Source organism: Clarias gariepinus, chromosome 4, assembly GCF_024256425.1.
Source record: "Clarias gariepinus isolate MV-2021 ecotype Netherlands chromosome 4, CGAR_prim_01v2, whole genome shotgun sequence".
NCBI lineage: Eukaryota > Metazoa > Chordata > Actinopteri > Siluriformes > Clariidae > Clarias > Clarias gariepinus.
This window is the reverse complement of record NC_071103.1, coordinates 39783362-39809458: the sequence shown is the minus strand read 5'-3', so window position 1 is coordinate 39809458 and position 26097 is coordinate 39783362. Positions and strand designations below refer to the sequence as shown.

The 26097-nt window shown below is 38.1% G+C and overlaps 1 protein-coding gene across 1 annotated transcript in view; it reads right to left on the bottom strand.

Moving 5' to 3' along the window:
* The window catches only part of LOC128520809 (dipeptidyl aminopeptidase-like protein 6), a 135138-nt gene extending 110598 nt beyond the window's left edge, over nucleotides 1-24540 (bottom strand). The window contains exon 1 of the mRNA XM_053495214.1: nucleotides 24442-24540. Within this exon, the coding sequence (XP_053351189.1) occupies nucleotides 24442-24540 (99 nt within the window). The remainder of the gene's footprint in view (nucleotides 1-24441) is intronic.
* Nucleotides 24541-26097: the final 1557 nt, after the last annotated feature.

The following is a 26097-nucleotide window of genomic DNA, read 5'->3' as shown; positions in this document are numbered from 1 at the left end:
CTGTCATTTCAGTCCAGAAAATGGAGTCACCATGTCAAAGCCATGCAGCATCGAACCTGCAGCCTTACCCTCAGCCTTATCTTTTCTTCAAACTCTTGTAAGAAAATCCAAGAACAAGAGCTCTCAACATGTCAGAGTCACACCGCTCGGAGTATTACAGCTCTGGCTGATTACACTGCTGCAGCACTTCTACTGGGGCTTAATAACACCGTCTGGAGATCCCATGTGCATGAAATGTTTAAACTCCATGATGGAAAACACAAACACATCACTGATCATGCAATCGAAGCGTGAAGAAAAGGTTTTGTTTAAAAGGTTCCATCAGTAGTGTTGGAGGGGAACTCTCTCCTGGATGGTGGGGATCGACATGCTGGGACAAATCTGTATGGGGTTCCTATTTCATTAGGGAAAATCTTACGTTTTTTTTTAAATCTGAAAAGGTCATATATGGTCAACATGTTTTTCTTGTTTTCAACTCTGTTTGAAAAACTTTTCATGCTTTACTAGACAAGAATCCAAATGGTTGAGATGTCATTTTATGGTTAAAAAAAAAAAACATGCTTTATTCATTTTTATTATGTATACAGTTATATATATAGTATACATATATATATATATATATATATATATATATATATATATATATATAAAACTCACAATGAAACTAGGAAGGAGTCTATAATAAAACTAGGAGAAACTAAAGAGCAGTAATTCATATAACTTGCCAGATAAGAACTAAGGAGGTTAGAATAATACAGAAAACACAGGAGAAACATAGCAGCTTAACGAAACCAGACCAAAACAGAACAAAACAGTTTAACCAAACTGAACGGAATCTTTATTAACAATAACTAAACAAAGAACAGAAACTAATATACCAAGAGCTAAACAAACAGGAGTACCACTGACCAGGAGAATTGCATGACACAGAAACAGAGAACTTTACAACCAGGTAACTCAACAAATGCACGACAACTGGAGAAACCAAACACAAGACTTATTTATAAGGAAACTAATTAGCTCCCTCGGTTCAGGTGAGCGCTCCAATCACTTGACCGAGGTGCATTCTCAACTTAAAAGAAAACAAAGGAACACAAAAATGGCGTCTCTGCGCATGGCGCCCTCTGCTGGTATTCTGTGACAATACCTCAACCAATTGGTAGAAATAGCGCGATCAGGTTAAGTTCAACATGTTTTTCAATAAGTTATAGCCACTCCAAATGTGCTCTACCAAAAGTTGAACAGAACATTAAAGGTTAATTGAATCATGAACGATTGTTGAACTGTCTAGATTTGAGTTCGCAGTTATATGATGAGTGCTTCAGAACCTTTTTTTGACTCCCAGGCACTTCATCTTTGTGTCTTCCTACAGAATTAGCTTTAATATCTCATGTCACTGTGTGTCTCTTTATTATAATCCCTTGAGGAGTCAAATCCACATGGAGGCTGTCCTCAACCTGAGCTTGAACACACCCTGGGGAATATGAGCAGAGTTAAGCATTCACCTGAATATGGATCTCTACGCTCATGCACACCTGAGCCTTTCTACATCCACAAATATCTTCATGCAGAAGAAGGAGAAAAGAGAGGGGGAAAAAAATCTAATTTTCAGCAACATGACTGCTCAATTTCTCTGCCTTCTCCTCGAGCCGAGCCATCAAACCTGATTAGTTCTGCTGTTCTTCGCCTGTAATTCTCAGCCCATGAAGACGTAAATGAGGTTATAATGACGACAATCATAATCTCGTCCTCACACTCAGGACAGAAAGCTCCATCTCTCCGACGCTTACTGCTCACAATAAGCCTGGCATTTATTTACACGACGCCTGTACAAAACACTGATCGTTCATTCTGACAAGGTCAATAACCAAGCAGCAGCAGCAGTGGCAGAGGCCGTTTAAACCTGCTCACATTACAGAACCAAACCCAGTCAGGCTCGGGCATCATGTCTGCACCACGTTCAGCAAAAAGAAATGATCAGTGCTTTGTTTTTATTAACTGATTATCAGATTATTAAAACACCTATATTTTATCAACCTATATTGTTTTATATAATTTTATAGTAGGGACACTGAATTTCTCATTCCCCAACTTTCCCGGAACGGCTGTCTATTATTTTTCAAAGGAATCTGACTGGCGTTTTTTTTTTTCAAAATTCAACTTTTTTTAGATTTATCACTAAATCTGACTTGCCATATTTCTTTCCATTTTCATGTCATAAATCCTTTTGCTCCTGTGACTGCTACCTCGCTTCTTTCTGGGCTGATCAGAAAATGAGACCTGTCACATTGAACAACTCAAAAATCTCAAAAAAATCATGTGACCAAAAATACCTAGTCCCTTTAAAATTGGCCCCAAACTCCAGTAATCTTAAGAGTACTGTACAGCCATTTCTCCCTCTCTGATTTTTGCTCAAACACCCAAAATCTCTATGCCTGGTCTTCAGAGTGCTCCGTAAAGAAATGGAGAAGATTGGGCATGCCACTGAAGAGTTATGACCAAACACCCGATAGATTTCCTCATAGAAAACAATTCATTTTTGACTAAAAAGATTTTACCAAGATTTTAAAAAAGATTTTCAAAAGATTTGTTTACCAAACAACAAAAAAAAAGATGCCATCATGACCCAAAAAGTCTGGTTCTTTTTGATCAGTGAGAACACAATCGTTCGAGGCTCTCGAACCGTGCCCCCAGTCATTTAAACTGGTGGTTTCGAGTAAGGTACTGCATACCAATCAAATGGGAAAGCCAATTGTACATGGAAGTGGACACAACAACATGAGTGCGGTCCATCTCCTTTAAACTCTCCCCGTACTGTATATGTACAGGAGCATAGACAACGATCTCATCCTCTGACCCACACAGATATAGCTGATGAAGTAAGGAAGCCATGTGAGAGTAATGCTTTTGACTTTTTTTTTTCTGAAATATCAATAACATAAAGTGTCGTACACTAAAGGATTTATTTAGTAATAATAAGCTTTTGTCTTTTAATAATCTAAAAGAAAAATTTCAGTTAGAAGGCCGTGATCAATTCTGGAAATACTTACAAATTAGGCACTGCTTGATGGTAAAGGTTCCCATGGAACAAAATAAAAATTGTTTTTGAAAATTTCCTTGAACTACCAAGACCTGTCCAAAGGGCATCTAAATTTTACCAACTCTGTTTAAGGATCAATGACAATAACTGTGAAAACCTAAGACTGATTTGGCAGAGAGACATCGATAGTGACATAGATAAAGACACCTGGAAGAGAATTTTGTCCAACAGTGGAAAGTATATAAAAGAAGCGAGAGGCAAATTTATTCAATATAAGGTATTACATGGGTATTATTACACACCAGTTCGACTTTTTAGAATGGGTTGTAGGGAAGATAATATATGCTGGAAATGTAAAGAAGAAAATGGTACATATATGCAAAAGATTCAACCTTTTTGGAAAGCTGTGTTAAAATATGTAGGAGAATGTTTGGGAATTGACATTCCAGTATCACCCAGGATATGTTTGTTGGGAGATAAATCAGAGATCTTACAGATCAAAAACAATGAGTTCTCTCTTATTACAGTGGGTGTAGTCACAGCAATACGACTGATACTTAAATTTTGGAAAGATATTCAATGTCCTACAATTAAAATGTGGATTAAATTTATGACTGAGAATGTATCATATGAAAAACTGCTAGCCAAATCGAATCAAAATTATAAAGATGTGGAAATATGGGAGAAATTTATTCAGACTGTGGTTTTAAAGGATGACTGATAATAGATCCATGTTTAGATTGTAACTTGCTTAATCTGTGGTGCTTTACAGTGGTATTTCTGGTTATTACTCGGTGATCACCATTGTTGTGTAAGTTGTTTTTTTTGTTTGTTTGTTTTGTAAATAGTACATTAACCTCGTTGTTGTTGGATTTTTGTACTTGTATGTTATGTTTAAGAAAACCAATAAAAAACTTCATTTTCAAAAAAAAAACATAAAGTGTAGTGTGAACGATACGTCCTCATTCTTTTCTTTTCTTTGTGTTGCGTTGCTCCTCCTTCACAATTTCTTCAGGAAATGTTTTCAATATTAGAGTAAATAATTATTTTAATTCAGCGCTATTGATCTCCGACATCTGACTTGTTGATTAGTTTTCTATAAAAGCAGATCTTCTTAACTTGTTTCTCAATGTTTCATGATATAACTACAAATAGACGTATAAAAAGATAATGAAGCATTACAACATTTTTATTAAGAAAAAAATTAAACATTTGTCTTAAGATTGCTCTAATGATTCATTTACACGTTTATAGCGACAAAAATAAATAATCATACTATTTATAATTATATAAGAAATTCTAATGGTGTGTAACATAGTGACCACTTCATATTATATCCATAAAGTGATTACAATACTGCATTTATTTATCTTTTGCATTTCTTCTTTCTTACCCACTTTTTTTAACTGAACACCTAATGGCTTCGACTTTTTCTTATTAAATTTACCTTGATGAGCATCAGGACATTTACGAGTCAAGACTAAGGCATTTCACCTCGGGGATGGGCGGTGTGTAGACTGGTTATACATTATTAATAATAAAATAATTAAACTATACATTACAGTATATATTCTGGATGAACTGTGGATTATTCAGTAGCATTTTACACTGTGACTGATTTTCTCAAATTGTATTGTTGTATATTATTAGATGTGAGTTTGTTCTGTTCCCGTTCTCAGTTGGGCTTCCAGTGGGGTGTCCTGAGGTAATGACCACTTAATCCCCCCCCCCCCCCCCCCCCCCCCCCCCCATGCCTTACCCCCCTACCTCTGCATCTCGTACATCTGAGTGGGAGACCCTCCCAGGCCCGTCCCCTGCCTTACTCACAAACCAAAACAACCCACATGGTGACAATAATGCAGCATGCAAATGAGTGATAAGAAAACTGAGAATCACACAAATGCTTTTACCATTTTATTCTTCTATTTTCTTTTTTTTTCTAAATGCTCTGTGCCACCCTCTGCCAAATCCTGCCGTGCGCACCAGCATGTCTAAATCTGCTACTGCATATAGAGCTGATATGACATGTCATTTACTTTCACTTCGGATTGGCTTCCACTTCTCCAACAGTAAGGACTGGCGCAATGATGCAGCGTATAACATTCACCGAGTGGCATTACCCAGAGCCAGAACATGAGATATTTATTATTATAAGATATTTAAAACCTTTACACCAAAGCAACACTGCCAGCTTCCTGTAACTGGTAGCACATTAACACAATATTGAGTAATACATAGCTTAATAAATGTGTCCAGCTGTAGCAAATTAGCTACAGTATTCATCTTAACAGACGAGCCTTAAATCAACAAATAATGTTTATACGGCATTAATAACTTCTGGGTTTTGTTTGTTTAATCCGAACAATAAGTCCTTGTTCTAAGCATCTTTAAGGGATTAGACTGAACACCTTCACCACGATGAAGAACGCCTCTAGAGCACGGACACGCTGAGGAATTAATCAGAACCGTGCACAGCTTCATGTACGCCAGGGACGGACCATCAGGGAATTTCACTAATGACGGCGGCAAGACGAGCGGCACTGAGCATGTGCGGATATAACTCACTACCCCATGCTGCATCATCCACAGCTCGGGTACTGCAAAAAAAAAAAAGAAAGAAAAACACTAAAGCTTAGGGTGAGGTTAATAATAAGAGAGACGGATGGATAGTGACAGAAAAAAGACAGATAGATAGAGATACAGCAAGAGAGAGAGAGAGAGACGGGCAGAGAGAGAAAAATGGACTTAGAGAGAGGGAGTGAGCGATGCAGAGACCGAGAGATATAGAGAGAGATAGCCTGAACAACAGAGTGACAGAGAGAAGGGCAGAAAAGAGAAAGAGAGAGAGAGAGAGAGAGAGAATAAAAGATAAACTAGTGTAGGAGAGAAACAGGTGAAGGTCTATTTACACTTTTGCTTCAAACATCCACTGAGGCTCTTGTTAATTGTTAACTGTTTATCGATGTATACAGTGAGGACGAGAGCAAAATGAACCAAAGCTTTAACAGTTAAAATCATAAAGATAGACGCAGGCTTGTGTACACACAGCTGATGCTCAATGAGGAGCTGAAGTATTTATATTAATATTAATAACTTGTTTAAAAACATTACTCATTGAGATCCTCAATGTCATTTCTTTTTCTTGCTGCTCTGAGGATCAGGCATCTGACAACCACTCGATATTTTGCAGGGAAAAAAAAACAAACAATCAAAATAAATGGGTACAGTTCTCCGAGTTTATTTTAGTTCACATCCAGTAGCTCAAGGCTGAATCACCGCTCCGTCAGGGTTTCACAGGAATGAAGTTACAGCTGGATATTTCTCTAAATACAGACATTTCAGTCCAAAGTCCCGGAACTCCTTATCTTTTATCTTTTATAGTCATGGCTCTGTTCACATGATCTCATCATAAACAGTTAATAATGTAAATATCGAACAAAAGTAGGTATAAGTGAATAGAGAATCCATCTGTCCATCATCTAAACTGTTTCTCATCACGGGGACTCTGGGCACAACATGGGGTACACTCTGGATGAGATACCAACCATCACCTAATAAAGCTACGGTACAAGTCGTAAAACTGCAAGAGGAAACCGGATAACCTGGGGGAAACCAATTCACAAGAGAAGAACATGCAAACTCTACACATGACGAAGTTACAAAAATATGGACGCCTTCTTAGCAGACAACCCAAAAGACCCCTGAAAAACATATTAATATGACCAGAATGTTGTCGTTTCATAGTGCACATTCAACAGGCCCCTGTAGGTTTACGTCAAACAGTCTCACCTGGAACTAGAGGAAGGCATCAGAGCATTTCTTTTTACCAAGTAAATGAGCACACGATTCGAATCAAGTGGTAAAAAGCCAAACTCCTCATCACTCTGTTTCTGTTTCAAACACTGAAGCTGTTAGAAACAATTTTATCTGCAGGATTAACAGCTTTACCCAACAGTAAAGTGTTCAGGCGTTTTTAATAAAGCAGACATTTCGAGCAGTTTAAGGATCTCAATGCAAGCAGTAAGCAAATCCTTAAACACACACTTAGAGCAGTTGGCTAGAACCCAGGTTTAATTGTTGCTTTCCTCATTGAATCTCCCCAAATGCATAAACTGTAAAATAAAAAAAAAACAATAATAAAAATAATAATAATAAAAATTGAGTGGCAGTGTATAAAAAGAAAACTGCAATATGAAAATGAGAGAAAGGCCAGCAGGGGCGAAGCCCCAACAGAGAAGATAATATAGTAATTCATTAAAACTCCTCGCCTTTGAAAAGCCCTCAAGATAAGCAGCAAGTTGGATCAAGAGAATCGAATAAATTCACACCTCTGAAATTCTTCAATATAACAATATCATACACTCCAGATACTCACCTGAGGCTCAGATGGTGGCGGTGTGTGTGTGTGTGTGTGTGTGTGTGTGTGTGTGTGTGTGTGTGTGTGTTTCTAAATTTTATCTTTTTATATGAAGACCAAATGTCGGCAAAAATTAGGAACATGTAGCGGTTAAAGTCTTGTGCACACATTTCACTGATGAAGATGAGAAAAAGTCAGGTTTTATATAAAAAAAAAAAAAAGTAAAATGATAGAAAGACAAGAGAAAAGATTCAGCACATTAATGAATACGAATGTATCTGGGGAGGCCAGAGTTACTTCAAAATGAATTCTGTCCCACAGTTTGAGGTCTGTTGAGTGATAAGGAGAGAGATAGAGAGATTAAACACATACAAATAAGGAATGTGTAAATTGATGAAGGATTAAATGAGAGGAGACGAGAGCATGAGAGAGAAACAATCAGAAACAATCAGAAATACATGAAAGAAGTCCCGAGGTTCTGATTCACTCACGTCTGAAGTAAAGAAAGTAATTTGCAGGTGATGTACGGAGAATATCTGAGTGTGTGTGTTTGTATGTGTGTGTGTGTGTGTGTGTGTGTGTGTGTGTGTGAGAGAGAGAGAGAGATACATCAGGACAATATCAGGATAAAACTGTGTGTAAATGCAATTGTACTAAAATGCTGTGATGAGTCTAAAGAAAGATCCAGGAAAGGAAAGCGCGTCCCCACTACACAGGAGTGATGAGACCTTCTATTGGACTGATTCTACGGCTTCAGTTACGTATGTACAGTGTAATATATGTGTGTTTAAGCCCAATGCCGACAGATAAACATTGTATTTGTGCTTCGAAATGTGCATAAATTGTAAGATTGCACGAAGCCAGAAGTGTTCCTGAAGAGTAATGTTTACAAATTTATGCAAAGAATGAAAAACATTACATGATGTCCTTATTCCAAACCCTGTATGAACTTAAATAAACCTGTGTATCTAAAGCATGCAGTGTCACTTCATGCATAACCCTCAACTGCTCAGATGTGTAATAAGATAAAAATGTAAGTCGCTCTGGATAAGAGCGTCTGCCAAATGCCTAAATGTAAATGTAATGACAGAGTACTTAAATATTATAATTAGCCCTAGTCACCTGACTGAGTACTTAAATATTATAATTAGCCCTAGTCACATGACAGAGTATGTAAACATTATAATTAGCCCTAGTCACATGACAGAGTATGTAAATATTATAATAAGCCCTAGTCACATGACAGAGTATGTAAATATTATAATTAGCCCTAGTCACATGACAGAGTATGTAAACATTATAATTAGCCCTAGTCACCTGACTGAGTACTTAAATACTATAATTAGCCCTAGTCACATGACTGAGTATGTTAACATTATGATAAGCCCTAGTCACATGACTGAGTGCTTAAATATTATAACTAGCCCTAGTCACATAACAGAGTATGTAAACATTATGATAAGCCCTAGTCACATGACAGAGTATGTAAACATTATAATTAGCCCTAGTCACATGACTGAGTGCTTAAATATTATAACTAGCCCTAGTCACATAACAGAGTATGTAAACATTATGATAAGCCCTAGTCACATGACTGAGTACTTAAATATTATAATTAGCCCTAGTCACATGACATAGTAATTAAATTATATAATTAGCCCTAGTCACATGACAGAGTATGTAAACATTATAATTAGCCCTAGTCACCTGACTGAGTACTTAAATACTATAATTAGCCCTAGTCACATGACTGAGTATGTTAACATTATAATAAGCCCTAGTCACCTGACTGAGTACTTAAATATTATAATAAGCCCTAGTCACATGACAGAGTATGTAAATATTATAATTAGCCCTAGTCACATGACAGAGTATGTAAACATTATAATTAGCCCTAGTCACATGACTGAGTGCTTAAATATTATAACTAGCCCTAGTCACATAACAGAGTATGTAAACATTATGATAAGCCCTAGTCACATGACTGAGTACTTAAATATTATAATTAGCCCTAGTCACATGACATAGTAATTAAATTATATAATTAGCCCTAGTCACATGACAGAGTATGTAAATATTATAATAAGCCCTAGTCACCTGACTGAGTACTTAAATATTATAACTAGCCCTAGTCACATAACAGAGTATGTAAACATTATGATAAGCCCCAGTCACATGACTGAGTACTTAAATACTATAATTAGCCCAAGTCACATGACAGAGTATGTAAACGTTATAATAAGCCCCAGTCACATGACTGAGTACTTAAATACTATAATTAGCCCAAGTCACATGACAGAGTATGTAAACATTATGATAAGCCCTAGTCACATGACTGAGTACTTAAATATTATAATTAGCCCTAGTCACATGACATAGTAATTAAATTATATAATTAGCCCTAGTCACATGACAAAGTATGTAAACATTATAATTAGCCCTAGTCACATGACAAAGTATGTAAACATTATAATAAGCCCTAGTCACCTGACTGAGTACTTAAATACTATAATTAGCCCTAGTCACATGACTGAGTATGTTAACATTATAATTAGCCCTAGTCACATGACAAAGTATGTAAACATTATAATAAGCCCTAGTCACATGACAAAGTATGTAAACATTATAATAAGCCCTAGTCACCTGACTGAGTACTTAAATACTATAATTAGCCCTAGTCACATGACTGAGTATGTTAACATTATAATTAGCCCTAGTCACATGACAAAGTATGTAAACATTATAATAAGCCCTAGTCACATGACAAAGTATGTAAACATTATAATAAGCCCTAGTCACCTGACTGAGTACTTAAATACTATAATTAGCCCTAGTCACATGACTGAGTATGTTAACATTATAATTAGCCCTAGTCACATGACAAAGTATGTAAACATTATAATAAGCCCTAGTCACCTGACTGAGTACTTAAATACTATAATTAGCCCTAGTCACATAACAGAGTATGTAAACATTATGATAAGCCCTAGTCACATGACTGAGTACTTAAATATTATAATTAGCCCTAGTCACATGACATAGTAATTAAATTATATAATTAGCCCAAGTCACATGACTGAGTACTTAAACATTTTGATAAGCCCTAGTCACATGACAAAGTATGTAAACATTATAATAAGCCCCAGTCACCTGACTGAGTACTTAAATATTATAATAAACCCTAGTCACATGACAGAGTACTTAAATATTATAATAAACCCTAGTCACATGACAGTGTACTTAAACATTATGATAAGCCCTAGTCACATGACTGAGTACTTAAATATTATAATTAGCCCAAGTCACATGACTGAGTACTTAAACATTACGATAAGCCCTAGTCACCTGACTGAGTACTTAAATATTATAACTAGCCCTAGTCACATAACAGAGTATGTAAACATTATGATAAGCCCTAGTCACATGACTGAGTACTTAAATATTATAATTAGCCCAAGTCACATGACAGAGTATGTAAACATTATAATAAGCCCTAGTCACCTGACTGAGTACTTAAATATTATAATTAGCCCAAGTCACATGACAGAGTATGTAAACATTATAATAAGCCCTAGTCACCTTACTAAATACTTAGAATTATTTTAATTTTTTTTTTTTCAGTTCTTATCATAATTCAATGATTATCCTTAATACAAGTGTGTATATTATAGGGAGCCCTAGACACCTGCCTGAGTACATAACTATTATAATAAGCACTAGTCATGTGACTAAATGCTTAAATATTAAAAACAACCTTAGTCACTTGACTAAATACTTACTGTATATTTTAAAAGGAGATTGTAAGGGTACACTCTGTGGGCGGTAAAAAGTTGTTATTTATAGCCGTCATGTCCGCTCGGACCAGTCTGTTTATTCTCCTCGCTCCCCCCCCCCCATCATTCTGTGTGAAACTGTGTGTGTGGTTGTGTTTAAATCCCAGTAGATCAGCAGGTCCTAAAGTCCCTCTCTGTTAGACATAAACATGACTCGAAGCTCATGACCTGGATCTGCATGAGGTCATGCACAGCGCTGCTGCCGCACGATTGGCTGATTAGATAACTGCATGAACGTGCAGGAGTACCGGTGTTCCTAATAAAGTGTATAACACTGATGTTTGTTTTCATAATCAATAGTGTGCTGTATATGTTGTAAATAAGTGTGTGTGTGTGTGTGTGTGTGTGTGTGTGTGTTTGGGGGATAATAGCTGATGTCGCTCAGACATGCTGGAGCAGGAACCTTTTCGAAAGAATGAGCATTGAATAAAGCGATGGAGTTTTAAACCGTTATTTGTGCCTCTAAAAAATGACAATAGCAGTACTTGATGGCAGGATGAAGTGTGTATTGTGTGTATTGTGTGTAAAGAAACAACAGCTGAAATGAGGCTGAAGGATCCCAACGCTGTGTATTGTGCTGTGAGAAATGGAGGGTTTGCTAAAGCAGAGTGTTTACCAAAGCTTGTGCCATGAGAAAATAATCAGCCACGACAGAGAGAGAGAAAAACAGCAACAGGATAAAGACGTGTTATTATCCAGCATTCTTCTGATGGCATAACGGACTTGATTGAGATCAGTTATTCAGTAAAATAATAAGTGACAGGTGTGTGTAATAAAGCAGAGTTGATTATTTTCTTCCTCTAGGTGTTTAATTCCTTTAACTTCAATAAGCGGAAGTGTGCGATACAGCTCCTGCGGTGTATCTGGTACAGCTCGGTGCCCGGGGGAGTGGCGGGGGGGGGGTGCTGTACGGTGCGCCGTGCCAGAAGCAGCTCTCCCCTCTCACCTGTCACCTGCTAGAGCTTCAGCTCGGCATCTCCCAGCGTGACAGAGCATTAACAGGAAACCCACGCTGCTGTCACCTCGCTCACTTCCATTTATTTATCAGCCATCAGCTTGTGAGAAACACAGGGGTTTGGGTATTTTTAACATCCTGACTCTACAGAGTGTGTGGATTAGCTGGATGCCTCCAGTCTTTTATAGCAATACCAGCACAAGTCAGGACAGACCCCGAGACTATCATTATCATACGGCCTGAGTCACGGCCGCAGTGTTTATTAACAGGAACGCATTACCAGTAAGGCTCTGCTCGTTACTTATCCAATCTAATGCTGTGTTTTACTGCCAGCCATGACCGCAGATTCAGTCTTCATGCTAATAAAATACACTCCTAATGACTAAATACACACACATAGTAAATAAAAATACTCAAACACTTAAAAGGCAACATATTGCATGGGTTAAATAAAAAAAAAAACTACAACTTTTTACAATCCTACAAAATCTCTGTGCTTTGCCAGGTGTTCTGATAATTCAGACTAATGGATGTAAAAAGACTGTAAGTGTTGGGTGTGATTAAAAATATATAAAACAAACGCTTTAAACAGCTTATGACATTATCTTACTATTTTTACAGCAGATCCATACAGATATTAATTTATTCATTCATTCATTTATTTATTTTACATCGTAAGGTTTGTTTATCACTATAATTCTAATCTTTAAATAAAAGTGTTTTGTAAATCTCAGACATTATTATTATTATTATTATTATAATAATAATTATTATTATTATTGAAGATTATTATTTTATTATTCAAAAGAATAAGACTCATAAATCCGACTACTGACTACCCTTACTGTAATTATACTTCAACAGCTGCAGTCGAATCCTAACACCAGGTTCTGCCAGTAAATCATTTATAGACACCAACCTGTCCAGACCTGCCCTGAGCCAGACACCAGGGTCTAGTGCTGACAAAAAGTTTACCCAAATTTAGGGACCAAGTCTAAACCCAGAGCAGAATCTAAAGCACAGTCTAAACAAAAGTGCCAAGTCTGACCCAATCCTGAGGTAGTTACTGAAACCAGGATCAGTTCAAACTCATGCAAAATCAGACCCAAATCAGTCCCTAAATACTGAAGCTTATGTGGATAAGCTAAAGCAGATAACCTCCTTCTTAGTCGATGGTTTGCTCCCACAAGAGGCTAACTGGCATTTCCAAATTCCCCAGCTGCCAAGAGTGTACCCAGGTTTAGTGCCCCAAGTCCGCCGAACTAGGCTCCAGGCCTTCTGTGACCCTTTACAGGATATGTGTTATAGAGGATGAGTGGGTGTGAGAATATATAAATAAATAAATCTTAAAGAAGCCTAGTACCAATACTCATTTTCTTGTTCTCAGATCCAAATCAACACCTAGCTTTGGGACAATCTGAACCCCAGCCCCAAATACAGACTCAATTCCATGATCAGTCCTCCTTATTATCAATTCCAGACCCAGTCTGAGTCCCAAACTGTAATATCACCACCCACATGTACTGTCGAGTCCATCAACAGACTCCTAATTCAAAAAACTAAACCATTCCCTCTATGTCTGAATTAGGGCACTAAAATAATCAGTTCCAACTGGAGAGCAGGGTTCTGGGTAGGAATGCAGCTCTCTGTTGCAAGACTTCTCCAAAATTATTATTCAAAAACAAAATTAATGTTTATATAACTTATGTATTATAAATATCCTTTGTTCCAGTTCACACACATCCTCTCTCAGAGCCTTTCCTTCGGATGTGTGTGCATGTCTGGAACGCCTCTTTCCATTTCCCGAGCTTGAGCCACAGGTGGGCGTTCGTTCCTGGATCACACGCATTTATTATAGAGGATGGCACATAAAGCTCCTATTACTGGCACAAAGCGCCTCCAAGAAAATTAATTGTCACTGCTTATTCATTATCCCAAAAGCCATCTTGATGACAACACACACTTTCGAGTGAAGTAGTTTTTTATTCTCATCTCTTACTTGTTGCTTTTAATAACACTGGGAAATCCCAATTCTCCAAAATATAAAAGCCAAAGCAGGCTGTGTTTCAGGACACAGAGATACAGTGTAGTAAATCAGGAAATCTGTCCAAATTGTCTAAAAGACAGTCTGTGTAATTTCTGTAGCGTGCAGTTTCAGGCTCTCTTGGGGGTTTATTGAAAGCTGGGTTTTGGGCAAACCTGGCAAAGCTGAGGCAAACTGCTTGTTTCTCCTGTTCTGTTTCTGGCACATGAACAACTGTGCTTAGGATAGATACAAGTGAGTTTTGGCATGCTGAATCTCATAACATTAGTTTATATGAGCCTCTATTGGTTACATATTAGAAAGCACATACGTAGCTGAGTGTTTTAGTGTCAAGGTCTGGGATTGAATGTAGGCTTGGGATTTGGATGCGTCTGAGCTTGGAAATGCCTGAATTACCTGTAGCTTTAGTTGTACTGTAGGTGCTACTGTAGATTGGAGCAGAAATGTAGACAATGGGGATTACAGTATATACTGTACTGTATATCCGAGTATATATGCTGGTCTGTGTTTAAGGCCTGGGAATCGGTTTGGATAAAGCTGGGAGTTTATCTAAAGATCCTACAGCATCAGTAACATATCAAGTAGTAGTTTGGTTCCTTTTGAGTAAATTGGTGGAAATCTGGAGCCACTTACTCACTCATCGTCTATATTGCTTCATATATTTATCTTTACTGGTTGCAGGGGTCTGGAGCCTGTCTCAGGAGACATGGGGCACAAGCCAGTTATACCCTTTACTGGGTGCCAATCCATCAGAGATTAGTAAGGAATACCATATAAAAGAATAAACAAAACTATAAATGTCAAAACTAATGCCAGTCAGAATCCTTTTTCAGTTGAGATCAAGAATCTCCAGTCCTGGAGGGCCAGTGTCCAACACAGTTTTGTGATAATTCTGCTCAAATACAGCTGATTCAACTAATCTGTTGATTACCAGTTTCAGTGATGGTGTTTAGGTTACAAACTGGGATCCTGGACACTGGACTCCACTAGTCAAAGATCCCTGATTTGGATGTTCCTCAAGAACTCACGTACCTGCTGTTTAATCACATGAGAGATGTGTGTCTGTAAAATATACTAGCTTCAATAGCAAACCAACCGGATTTTATGATTCAGGTATCAGTGCTACTTTACAAAATGAGCAAAAAAAAAAAAACTTTACAAAAAGTTCCATCTTTGCTCAAAGAGTAAAAATAGGTACAGAATCAAGCGCTTGACATTTAGAAGGCAGCGTGATTCATGTAGAAGATCTGGTCTCCAGTATTACTGTGAAGAGGGTGAGATGTCTGATAATAATACCCTCGGGTATCATGCAGTATTCTTCTTGTTCAGGTTAACGTGTTTCATCTATTCCTATACAGTATCTCGTCTACATACGGAGCTCTTCTAGAGACATGCCAAGAGAACGGACACAATAATCAGGTAGTAATAAGAGATAAAATGAGAGTTTAGCCGGCTTGCACAAATTAAGAATACAGTAATTAGAACTTGCTTAATTGCAGAGGAGCGCAGGTGTGTATTTTAGATCTCGGCATGAGCACTAGTGTTTCTCTTACTCTTGATTAAACCATTCAGAGTAGCTGATCATTACCGTAGCTCTCTGCTGTATGCACCGCTTTTACACATAGCTTTCTTTTGTTTTTTATAGATAAAAGTATTGATCAGACTCTTTTATTTAAACACCTTGTTCATAGTTTTGCTCACTATACACACCAACAATTAAAGAAATCCATGAACATCTTGCCAAAACTATAAATTGGCCCAATTGGACAGATTGCGGTTTGACATGATATCACTGGGGCTAATTGGTACAATGACACAGGGATTTCACGGAAGTTCTAACATAGTCTGCTAAAACACTTAAAGTTCCTTCTTCAGGACCTCAACAAATACAGCCAACTGCTTGTCGTCCTCCAAGGCAAAACCACAAGCATATGTTTGTTAAAATGCACAAATATGATAAGCAAAGACAAATTGAGGTGTGCATGCATGTCATTTCAGAGAATAGATGCGTCCACACTAAAGTCACTTACGTAATTACTAATTTGAACCGCCAGGTCATGCAAATCTGATCTGACCAAAATAATTAGAATTGAACAATTTGGCCTGTAATGTGAACTTGAACTGGAACATGCCTCAGCTTTACTCAAACTCAACTCAGTGTTCAACTCCAACGCAATTTCATTATCATGTCTAAGTTTGTATCTCTGGCTGCGGGCTGAATATTGATGTGCGTAATATCAATGTTAGGGCCGCACTATTATCGCTGCATCTCAGAGGAAGCCCATTTGCCTTCATCATCTTTTGGTAGCGTTTGTGTAACAGGGAAGAGCAGCAGGGAGGCAGCTTAAGCAGACTCAGTAAGGGGAGTAATCAGGAGGATTAGGATGAGGATGGGAGAGGAACATGGTGTAATTCAGTCCTGTGCAGGTGATAAAAGCATGTACACAGCAAGATCCTCCCAATTACCTTCTCCACCTTCTCAGCTACAGCACCTTGCTTCTATAGCAAAATGATTCCCTGGAATATCAGTGTTCTCGTTTTGTAAAATAGAAAGGAAAGCAGACGAAGAATTTTCACCAACATTAAGGAGCTATAAGAAAGGGAGTTAAAAAAGGCCATCAAAAAAGTGAATAAATTAGGTGACAGTGATGGCTTTGCTTTCCTCATGTTTCATTAGACCTGACAGCTTAAGTGGTAATGAGCAGAACATGCTGAGAGTATGCCTCAGTCATAAGCACAGAGTGACAGAAATAAAAAACAGAAGAAGAAGCTTTGTCTGGAGAAAAAAAAAAAAAAGATTCTACAGAGAGTAAGCACCGGATTTCTGAGTCAAATCGAGACAGGGATCAGATGGACTAAACGCTGAATGATTTGAGGTCGCAAACTGAACATGGATCTTGTATGAGGTCACAAGGCCGAGGTTCTTCCTGACTCAGACAGGCCTGGTGTAATTACTCAAGCTGAAAACATCTGCTCATGTTCTGTAGCTAAGACATCGGAGACAGGGGGTCAGGGCAGTTCCCTGCAAACACCTCCGGGAAACACTTCTACCCATATCTCAGACAGATAAAAGCACATGCACATAAAGTACAAATGTATAATAAACTCTCTGTACATTAAGACTGCATACTTGTACAGATGTTACAGACTGCAGACTGCATACTTGTACAGATGTTAATTAGAACACAGACTAATGAGTATTCTTCAGTCCCTAGTCTCACAGGCACAACCAAAAACAAGTTTCAGTCCCAGTCACAAACCAGAAGCAGATTTTGACTAGTCCCAAACCCAGACTCAGTCACTATGGAAAAAAAACAAACTTGGGCTAAATACCAGTACTAAGACCAAATCCGAGCTTCAATCGGTGGCTCAAATCTCTTGACCACACCCAACTCTGTTCCATAATTTAGACACTGCAAAGCCCAGTCTTAAACCAAATCCTGGTACTAGTCTCAAACTAGTCTGGAATTAAGATAATCTGATGCAAAGTCCTAAACCAAAATCCAAATCAGAATTTCGAAATTCATTATAAAAAAGAGAACATCAGGCGTTACAGTGACATCACCAAGAACATGATGTTGTGCCGAAATTGAAAAAAAAGATTTATTAAGAAGACCTTAATGCCATGAGACCTACAACGATCTTAAAGGAGCTACAGAAGCATCCATCATGTCCTGTTCACTGCTTGCACTCTCTCATATTGTTTGTATGACCTGGCTGTGGGATATAAAAGAAAAATAATCCCTTTCTTACACTATAAACATGTTTTCGCTCATAATTCTAAAATATCTGTTTGGTGACAAAACAAGGCAGGTCATCACCCAAAGAGCACCACACCCAGGATGAAGCGTGGTGGTGTGAGCATCATGCTATGGAGCTGCGTCTCTTCAGCTGGGACTGGGGCTTAAGTCAAGATAGAGGGGAATCATGGATATCATCTCCAAATACCAATCTATTTTGATATAAAGCCTGCAGGCTTCTGTTAGACAGCTGGAGATGATGAAAAATTTCCCCTTCCCGTACGATAACGACCCAAAGCACAAATCCAAGTCAACAAAGGAACGGCGGATCACTGGTTTGGAATGGCTTAGTCTGAAATCTGATCTTAATCTTTTTAAAAACCTGTGAAATTTAAACAGAACTGGATGTGGGCTCAATCCCAATAAATTCCGAGTGTTTATTACAAGCAAAATGGTGCTTTTAAAAAAGGTGCCCAATGGTTTTAGTTAAAATATTACATTAAATGTTGAAACAAAGGTCAGAGTGATTGATTGATTTGTTTGTTTGTTTGTTTGTTTGTTGTTTTTAAGTCAAAAATGTCTAGCTATATAAGCTATATAATAATTATAATATATAAAGGGTGTGTACTCGACACTCAAGCTGAGTGAAAAAGCTTAAACCCAACTAACAATGTGTAAATTACATACTGCTTCAATCAAAAAAAGGCAACAACAACAACAACAACAACAATAATAATAATAATAATAATAATAATAATAATAATAATAATATGAATTAATATACAACAACCAGTGACAATGACTTTGCCCCATGAGATTTGAACTTATGTACAACTCTTGCAAAACACTGTAATCTCAATGCACTGTTCAAACACACACACACACACACACACACACACACACACACACACACACACACACATACACACACGCATGTACAGTACACACAAACAAATAACCCTTCAAATTGCCTATTAGATAGATAGTAATGAATAAATAGCAGTTTATATGTTACAGTTCTTTATATAGCCTAGTATCCGATAGAAAGGAAATAAAAGTGGACCGTTCCATCTGCATGAATATGAGACAGACAAGCATGAACGATGAACTGCTTGAAACATTTCAAAATCAATGCAGACACTTTAGAGTCGGGTGATGTGACTTACACACAGAAAAGCAGTCGCTGTAAACAGGTTAGTTTGTCACGCTATGCATCTTCCTTAAGTAAGGAATATACTGTAGTAGAGACAGTGACGATAACGAGTGGTGACAGCACTCAACAGGTAGTAGAAGACATGGCCAGGCTGGGACAACGTACAATGAGAAAAGAATGCATGACTGGACAATGATCATCAGTCCTACACAGGACACTCCTTCACCTCTAACATGACCTGACAGAGTAGAGATAAATGCCATCAGACATGGCAATATGTTGAGATAAATAGCAGAGGCGGTGACGTGAAGACGCAGCACATGTCCCTAGTCATAGATCGGACTACATGGACTGACTGCACCGCTCACAATGCATTAGCTCACAATGCAGCATCGTTTCTATAGTAACATTTTAAAAACATTTTTGGTTAATTTAACTTAAGAATACTGGGGAAGGAATGTTAAAGTCAAAGCGGGACTTTTGATTGTAACAGAAGACTCTTTATTTCTCCATATGATCCACTAATGCACTTTTCCCAGTGTTGCACTAGGGCTTGAATACCGTCAAGGTAGAAAGGTCCACTGGCTGAATGATTAAGATAACGACCGCAGTGGGCTCTCACTCAGGAATCAGACATACCGCCATTAAAACAACTGCACCGTTGATGGTTTACTACGTCTAAGAGTCTTGCCACAGTACTGCACTCCTGTCTTCTGTCTTTATGCCACTCGCTTATATGCCTTCATTTACCAGGAATTTCATCTCAAGTCCTGATTTGACTTGAACAGCCAAGTGAAGTAAATCATCACATGCTATGAAAAGTGAAATCATTGTTAAGTTGATGTAGTATATAAGGTTTTAGAATATAATTTTTTCTTCATAATGATATTTAATGCTAATAATCCAATACTGTGTAGCGGTCACTCTGGTCCTTTTTAATCAAATAAAAGGAGATGAAAAAGGTTATCAGATATCTCTGTATGAATAAGCAAATAAATGAACAAATAATAGAAAAAGAGAAAATGTAAATCTGATCTGTGCTGTTCTGCGAGTAACATCGGTAACTAGGTTCCTTCCCAATCAACCTAAAACCTCTTTCACCAGGAGGTTATTTCCTGCAGAGAGTGCTCTGTGCCATGTCACACTCCTGCGTGGTTTAACCCAGTTCAGGGCAAGGCGCCCTGCCACGATATGACTTCAATTCCACTTTTCACTTCCATTATGGGGTCAAAACAACTGTGCAGGCAGAACGGAGGTGTGGAAATGAGCTGCTGCTGCTGGAAAAATAACAACAGCCCTCCCACGAGTGAAAACCTGAGGCGAGCAGTGAGGCTGATGGAGCTAGTGAAAGAAAACTAATGACCTGAGAGAGTGAGCTTTAGGGGGTGGCACGAGGAGTCAGCAGGACGAACCACGAGTCAGAGAACACACAGACCAAACAAAAAGAAAAAGACTTGTTAGGAAAAGATGAGAGTGAAATATAGAAAAGGAGGGCAGGACTATCACGCGGCCGCGAGGACAGAGGTCAGAAGATATCAACCGCTCCACAACTTCACCAAAACACCTTGAATAGAGGCCAAGCCCATCACAGGGCACGAGCACACACACACACACACACACACACACACACGCACCAATCAGCTTCCATACTGGACTCAGTAGGAGTAAATCAGTGTGTAGTAGGACCCACTCATAAAGCAGGTCACACTTTAGATTTAATATTGTCCTTCGGATTAAGTATCAGAAATATAACCACAGTTCCACAGTCTGAAGGTATCTCAGATCACTGTCTTGTCTCAATTTTAGTGGGTCACAGTAATAATGTACACTACAGTCGCACAGTGCTGCGCTATCACATTAAACATACATTAATATCAAATACCACATACTCTTTATCAATAATCTCCCAGAGGTATCAACTTTGATTGGATCGACGTCTGACCCCACAGACCTCGATCAGGCGACGGAATATTTAGAGTTAACATTTCGTTATACCTTCGATAATGTAGCTCCAGTTAAAAGGAAAATGATTAGGCATAAGAAACTCGTTCCCTCGTACAGTATATTGACCACACACACATTTTAAAACAAACTGCTCAAAATTAGAACGCAAATGGCATCAAACTAAATTGCTGGTAAAGTAATAGCATTAAAGGAGAGGATCCTGAACTATAAAAAGCTCTTAGTGATGCTAGATCATTGTATCTCTTCACTCTTAAAAAAATACTATATCACTATAAAAAATATAAAAAATAATCCTAGATTTATATTTAATACCGTAGCCAAATTAACTAGAAACAAGACCACTGCAGAAATCTCCATGACAACAATAACAACATACAGTTGTGAGGACTTTATGAACTTTTTCAATAACAAAATCATAAATAATAGGCGATAAATTCAGACTTTTAAACCAGACAATTTAAGTGATACAGATGATAAACTAACCACACCACATCAGAACCTAGAATACTTTACTCCCCTTTACTGAACTAATTTTACTCATCTCTTCTTCAAAATCGATCATAATCAATCAATTAAATCACTTTACTATCAATCAATCAATCACTATATAAACTTTTGTAAAGAACAATAGAATGTTATTGATGGAGGACTTTTGGACATTGGCAGTTAGTGTTCTTATTCCTGTACTGCAAACTCGAGGGTGATTAGAGAGATACCTTGTTAAGTTTCCCGATAAAACAGTGTTTCTGTTAGTGTGTGTGTGTGTGTGTGTCTGAAAGTTGTCCCACACAGTAAATAATAAAGAACATTTTGGGTAAAGAACCCAAAAATAATATAATGGAAATCTGAGTTTTTATTATTTCTTATGGGGGAAATTCGCTTTGATATATGAATGTTTTGATATACAAGCACGCTTCTGGAACAAATTATGCTCGCAATCCAAGGTTCCACTGTACACACACATATAGTTGCAAGAAAAAGTATGTAAAAAGTTTTGCATGAATTGGTCATAAAATGTGCTCTGATCTTCATCTAAGTCACAACAATAGAAAAACACAGTCGGCCTAAAATAATACTACACAAACATTATGTTCTCATGTTTTTATTGAACATACCATGTAAACATTTACAGTGCAGAATATATTGACATGTGATGTAACAGAAATGTATTTAACAAATATTATTAAACACAATGATTCTATTTTTAATGAAATATTTGTAGACAGTGAACCGTTTTGATGCCTGGTGTAGAGCATATTGTGTTATGTAGCAGGTCACGAAGGGACAATTGTGATGTGACACCAGTTGGTCGAACTGAAGATTGACTCGAAGTGGCACAAAGACCCGCTCAATATCAGGATGCAAATGAAGCTGGAGGTCGATTCGGTGGCGTACCCGATGCCTCACACTCTGCATTCATACAGGAAAAGGCAGAGGAACAGGGACGAGTCAGGAGCTGCGGTGAGGGAAACACCAGGGCGCTCGAGGTGACTTGGTGCTTAAGGCTTTCTCATAATGATTAGAAGGTCATAAGTTCGTGGCCCAGGATGGCCAAACTGCCTCGGGTGTGTCCTCGAGCAAAACTCTTAAAAACTTTCACAGGCTTTTATTTTTCATCTTGAATAAATGCATCTATCAGCTGAGCAAATATACAGTAAATAAAACAAAATGCAGAGGGATTTGGCACGGCGTGCGGTAAGATAGTAGAAATTTAGACCAGGTGCTTCACAAAGCGGTAGCTTTATACGGACAAGCAGAAAACATGTTGGAGGAGACGGGGCAAGGGCAGAAGATAAACGTACTGTAAGCTGATGGATTGATGGATATAATCTGTATTCAGACTGTGTTTTAGTGTCGTGTTCAGGCTGCAGGATGGTCCGTGCTGTCTTCTTCAGCATGTCTGCTTCAGGGCATATCGAACAATCCGCCAGCGCTTCTTCTTCCCTCTTGATTTGAAATGTCACAGCTGACCTTAACCAAAATTTATACCATGATATTTCCCCAGTTCGGGATGATATTGGTGTAAATCATCCATGACAGGGTGGTGTGATGCTCCAACCATGGAGAAGAGGATTATTCTCCTGTAAGAGCATATCATCAAGGGTTTTATTCCCTTTTATAGTACAGCAGCTGGACTTTTATGAATAAAATAATGGCATCATGTGGTACTTGATATTAGTTTATAATTACATTTGATGTGTTTTATACCTTTTATACCACACCAATTTGCCAAAGATTCTGTATTAATATATAATGCTATGATATATCTATCTCCATCTACTGATATCTATCTATCTATTTATCTATCTATCTATCATACAGAAGTATAATTAATTCTCATCTCTTATGTTTTAGTAGCTAGAAATTGTAGTTCCCTCACCAGCCTCTGTTTTTTTTTTCTCCCTTGGAGTTAATAAGACAAAAAAAGACACGAAGAAACAGAAAACGTGTTTATTCATTCACGTTATAGCTTTCCAAGCCATGTGGTTATACTGGAATAATGCACAACTAGATCTAGATCTAATCTTAACTTTCCAGTCTTAAACGAACAGCCACTGTGGTCATAAAGACTCTTCTGATGCTTTCACCTAGACTCATACCGAACATCCTGTAAACACATTTAGTATTCCTAGACCTCACTCTGCATAATCCAGTGCAGGTTAGAACCACTCACTGAGTCTACTGGCCACTAGGTGTCTCTCTATATTTTAAATAGGACAATGAATGTAAAATCAGCATTCTCTCTCATTTATCCTGTACAGGGTCGCAGGATGGACCTGAAGCCTTTCTCAGGGGACAGCAGGCTTGTCGATCCATGCAGGGACTGATTACACATTACGAGTAATTTGGAATTTTAAATTATCTGCATGTCTTTGCCAGAGTGCACCTAAGATAAAATATAGATAACTATAAACCTATGAAAAGTATATATCGCTCAAAGTGATAACCATTAAAAAAGAACAAGTAGCGAAATGCTCAAGGCTTTCCTCTCCTCTGATGCTGAACCACCAATGCACTAACGACCCATCGTCCCTTTTATAATGGACACAATCTATCCCCTAGCTCCTCCACAGGATCCAAACTTAACCCTGCATCCAGCATCTCCACCCAAGTTCACTCCGAGCTCGTTCAGGTTCAGTTAATGAACCACGGTGTAACTGTACTGTAGCTACAGCAATGTGTTCAATACGATCCTACATTAGTGTTAAAGATCAATAACATCCTCAGGGCCAGAGTGATTGACATCTATAAAGCATGATGTGACGCTGGTAAATAATGTGACTGATCATGCTAATTCATGGTGCTTTGATTCAAATAAAGGAAACAAAGCACCACAACGTGAAAGCGACTTACCCTAAAGAGCCTTTTGACCGTTTCTGCCGTAGACCGGCGCCGATGCCGCTGGCATTTTGAAATAGGCACGGTCGCCGAAGAGGAGTGCTCGAAAAACATCCTGAGGCTGACGCGCCAGTACAAAGACTGACCCCGCCGAGCTCATACGCACCAAACACACACTCACACACAACTCAAACTATTATCAAGCACTCAGTACATCATCACTTTTTCAGCATCTCCAATTACACGCTAATGGATGAGAGAGACAGCAGGAGGAACTGGAGAGCTGAGACAGAGGCTGGTATCGTCTTCCTCCTCCAGATTCTGAATTACTGTAGAGGGTTGAGTGATAAACCTGCTTATCACATTAATGAGTTTAGAGCTCTGCTTAATACGCTTAGAGATAAAGGTCTCCTCAGAACGGAGCCTCGTGCCATGATTAGCCTAGGGCTCTTTTGCAACTCGATAGCACCATGAAGGAGCCAGGGCTTTAAGAGGCAGGGCAAATACATTCATGGCTCCCAAGTGGCACAGCTGTAAAGCATCTGTCCTATCACTGGGAGACTTAGAGATCAGATCAGTGAAGCGAAGAACCTCCACTCCAACATGCTAATTAGGTTCTACTGTTCTACTTATAGCTAGAACACACTTTGGACAAATTATTTCAATTCTTGAAATTTTATATAGTTAATTTAGTGTATTTTAGAAGAGGAATAAGGCCACAATTTAAGTGTATTTAAATTCTGACTAAGTTTTGACTTTATACTCAGAATTCGGACATTTTTATTGAAATTCCGATTTCAATCTCGGAATTCTAATGTCACGCTCAGAATCTTGATTATATTCTTGGAATTTCAACATTTTTTAAATAATTTTATCTTAAAAGAATTTATCTGAGATTAAAGTCAGAAATATGAAAAAAAAAAAAAAGGTCAGAATTTTAAATAATTGTCCATGGGGCCCTAATCTTTTTGTAAAACAATTATTGTTGTTTTCTCACTTTCTCTTTCTTTATATTAATGTTTATGCTATTTTTCTTGTTTTTATATTATTATTATTATATGTTATGTTATGTTATCTCATAAATTCATCTTTTATAGCGCTTATCCCGGGTCGCGATGAGCCTGGATCCTATCCCAGGAGACTTTGGGCACAAGGCAGGGTACATCCTGGACAGCGTGCCAATCCATCACAAAGCAGACACAAATTGGGTGATGCAGCCTAATCTGCATGTCTTTGGACTGGCGAAGTACCCTGAGAAAACCTGCTAAGTACGGAGAGAACATGCAAACTCCACACACAGACCCAGAGGTAGGAACTAAACCCTTTAGGCGACAGTACTAACCTATAACCACCGTGCCGCCCACTGTGTTATGGTCTATTACTACCTTTTTATGTTATGTTCATCTTAATGTTCTCATGTTTTTTATAATGAGATTATGTATTTATTAAAGGTCCACGTCGAGCTCGCCAACATTATCTCTTGAAGTTGAAGATAGGTGATGTCACATCTCTCTCTCTCTCTCTCTATCTATCTCTCGCTCTCTCTCTCACATACAGCAAATAGGATTTCCCACGCATCCTCTCTTGCGTATGCAGGATTAGCATTAGCCACCCACGCTAGCAGCCCTCCAGCACTCATCAGCTAATAAGAGCCGCACAGAAGGATCATTC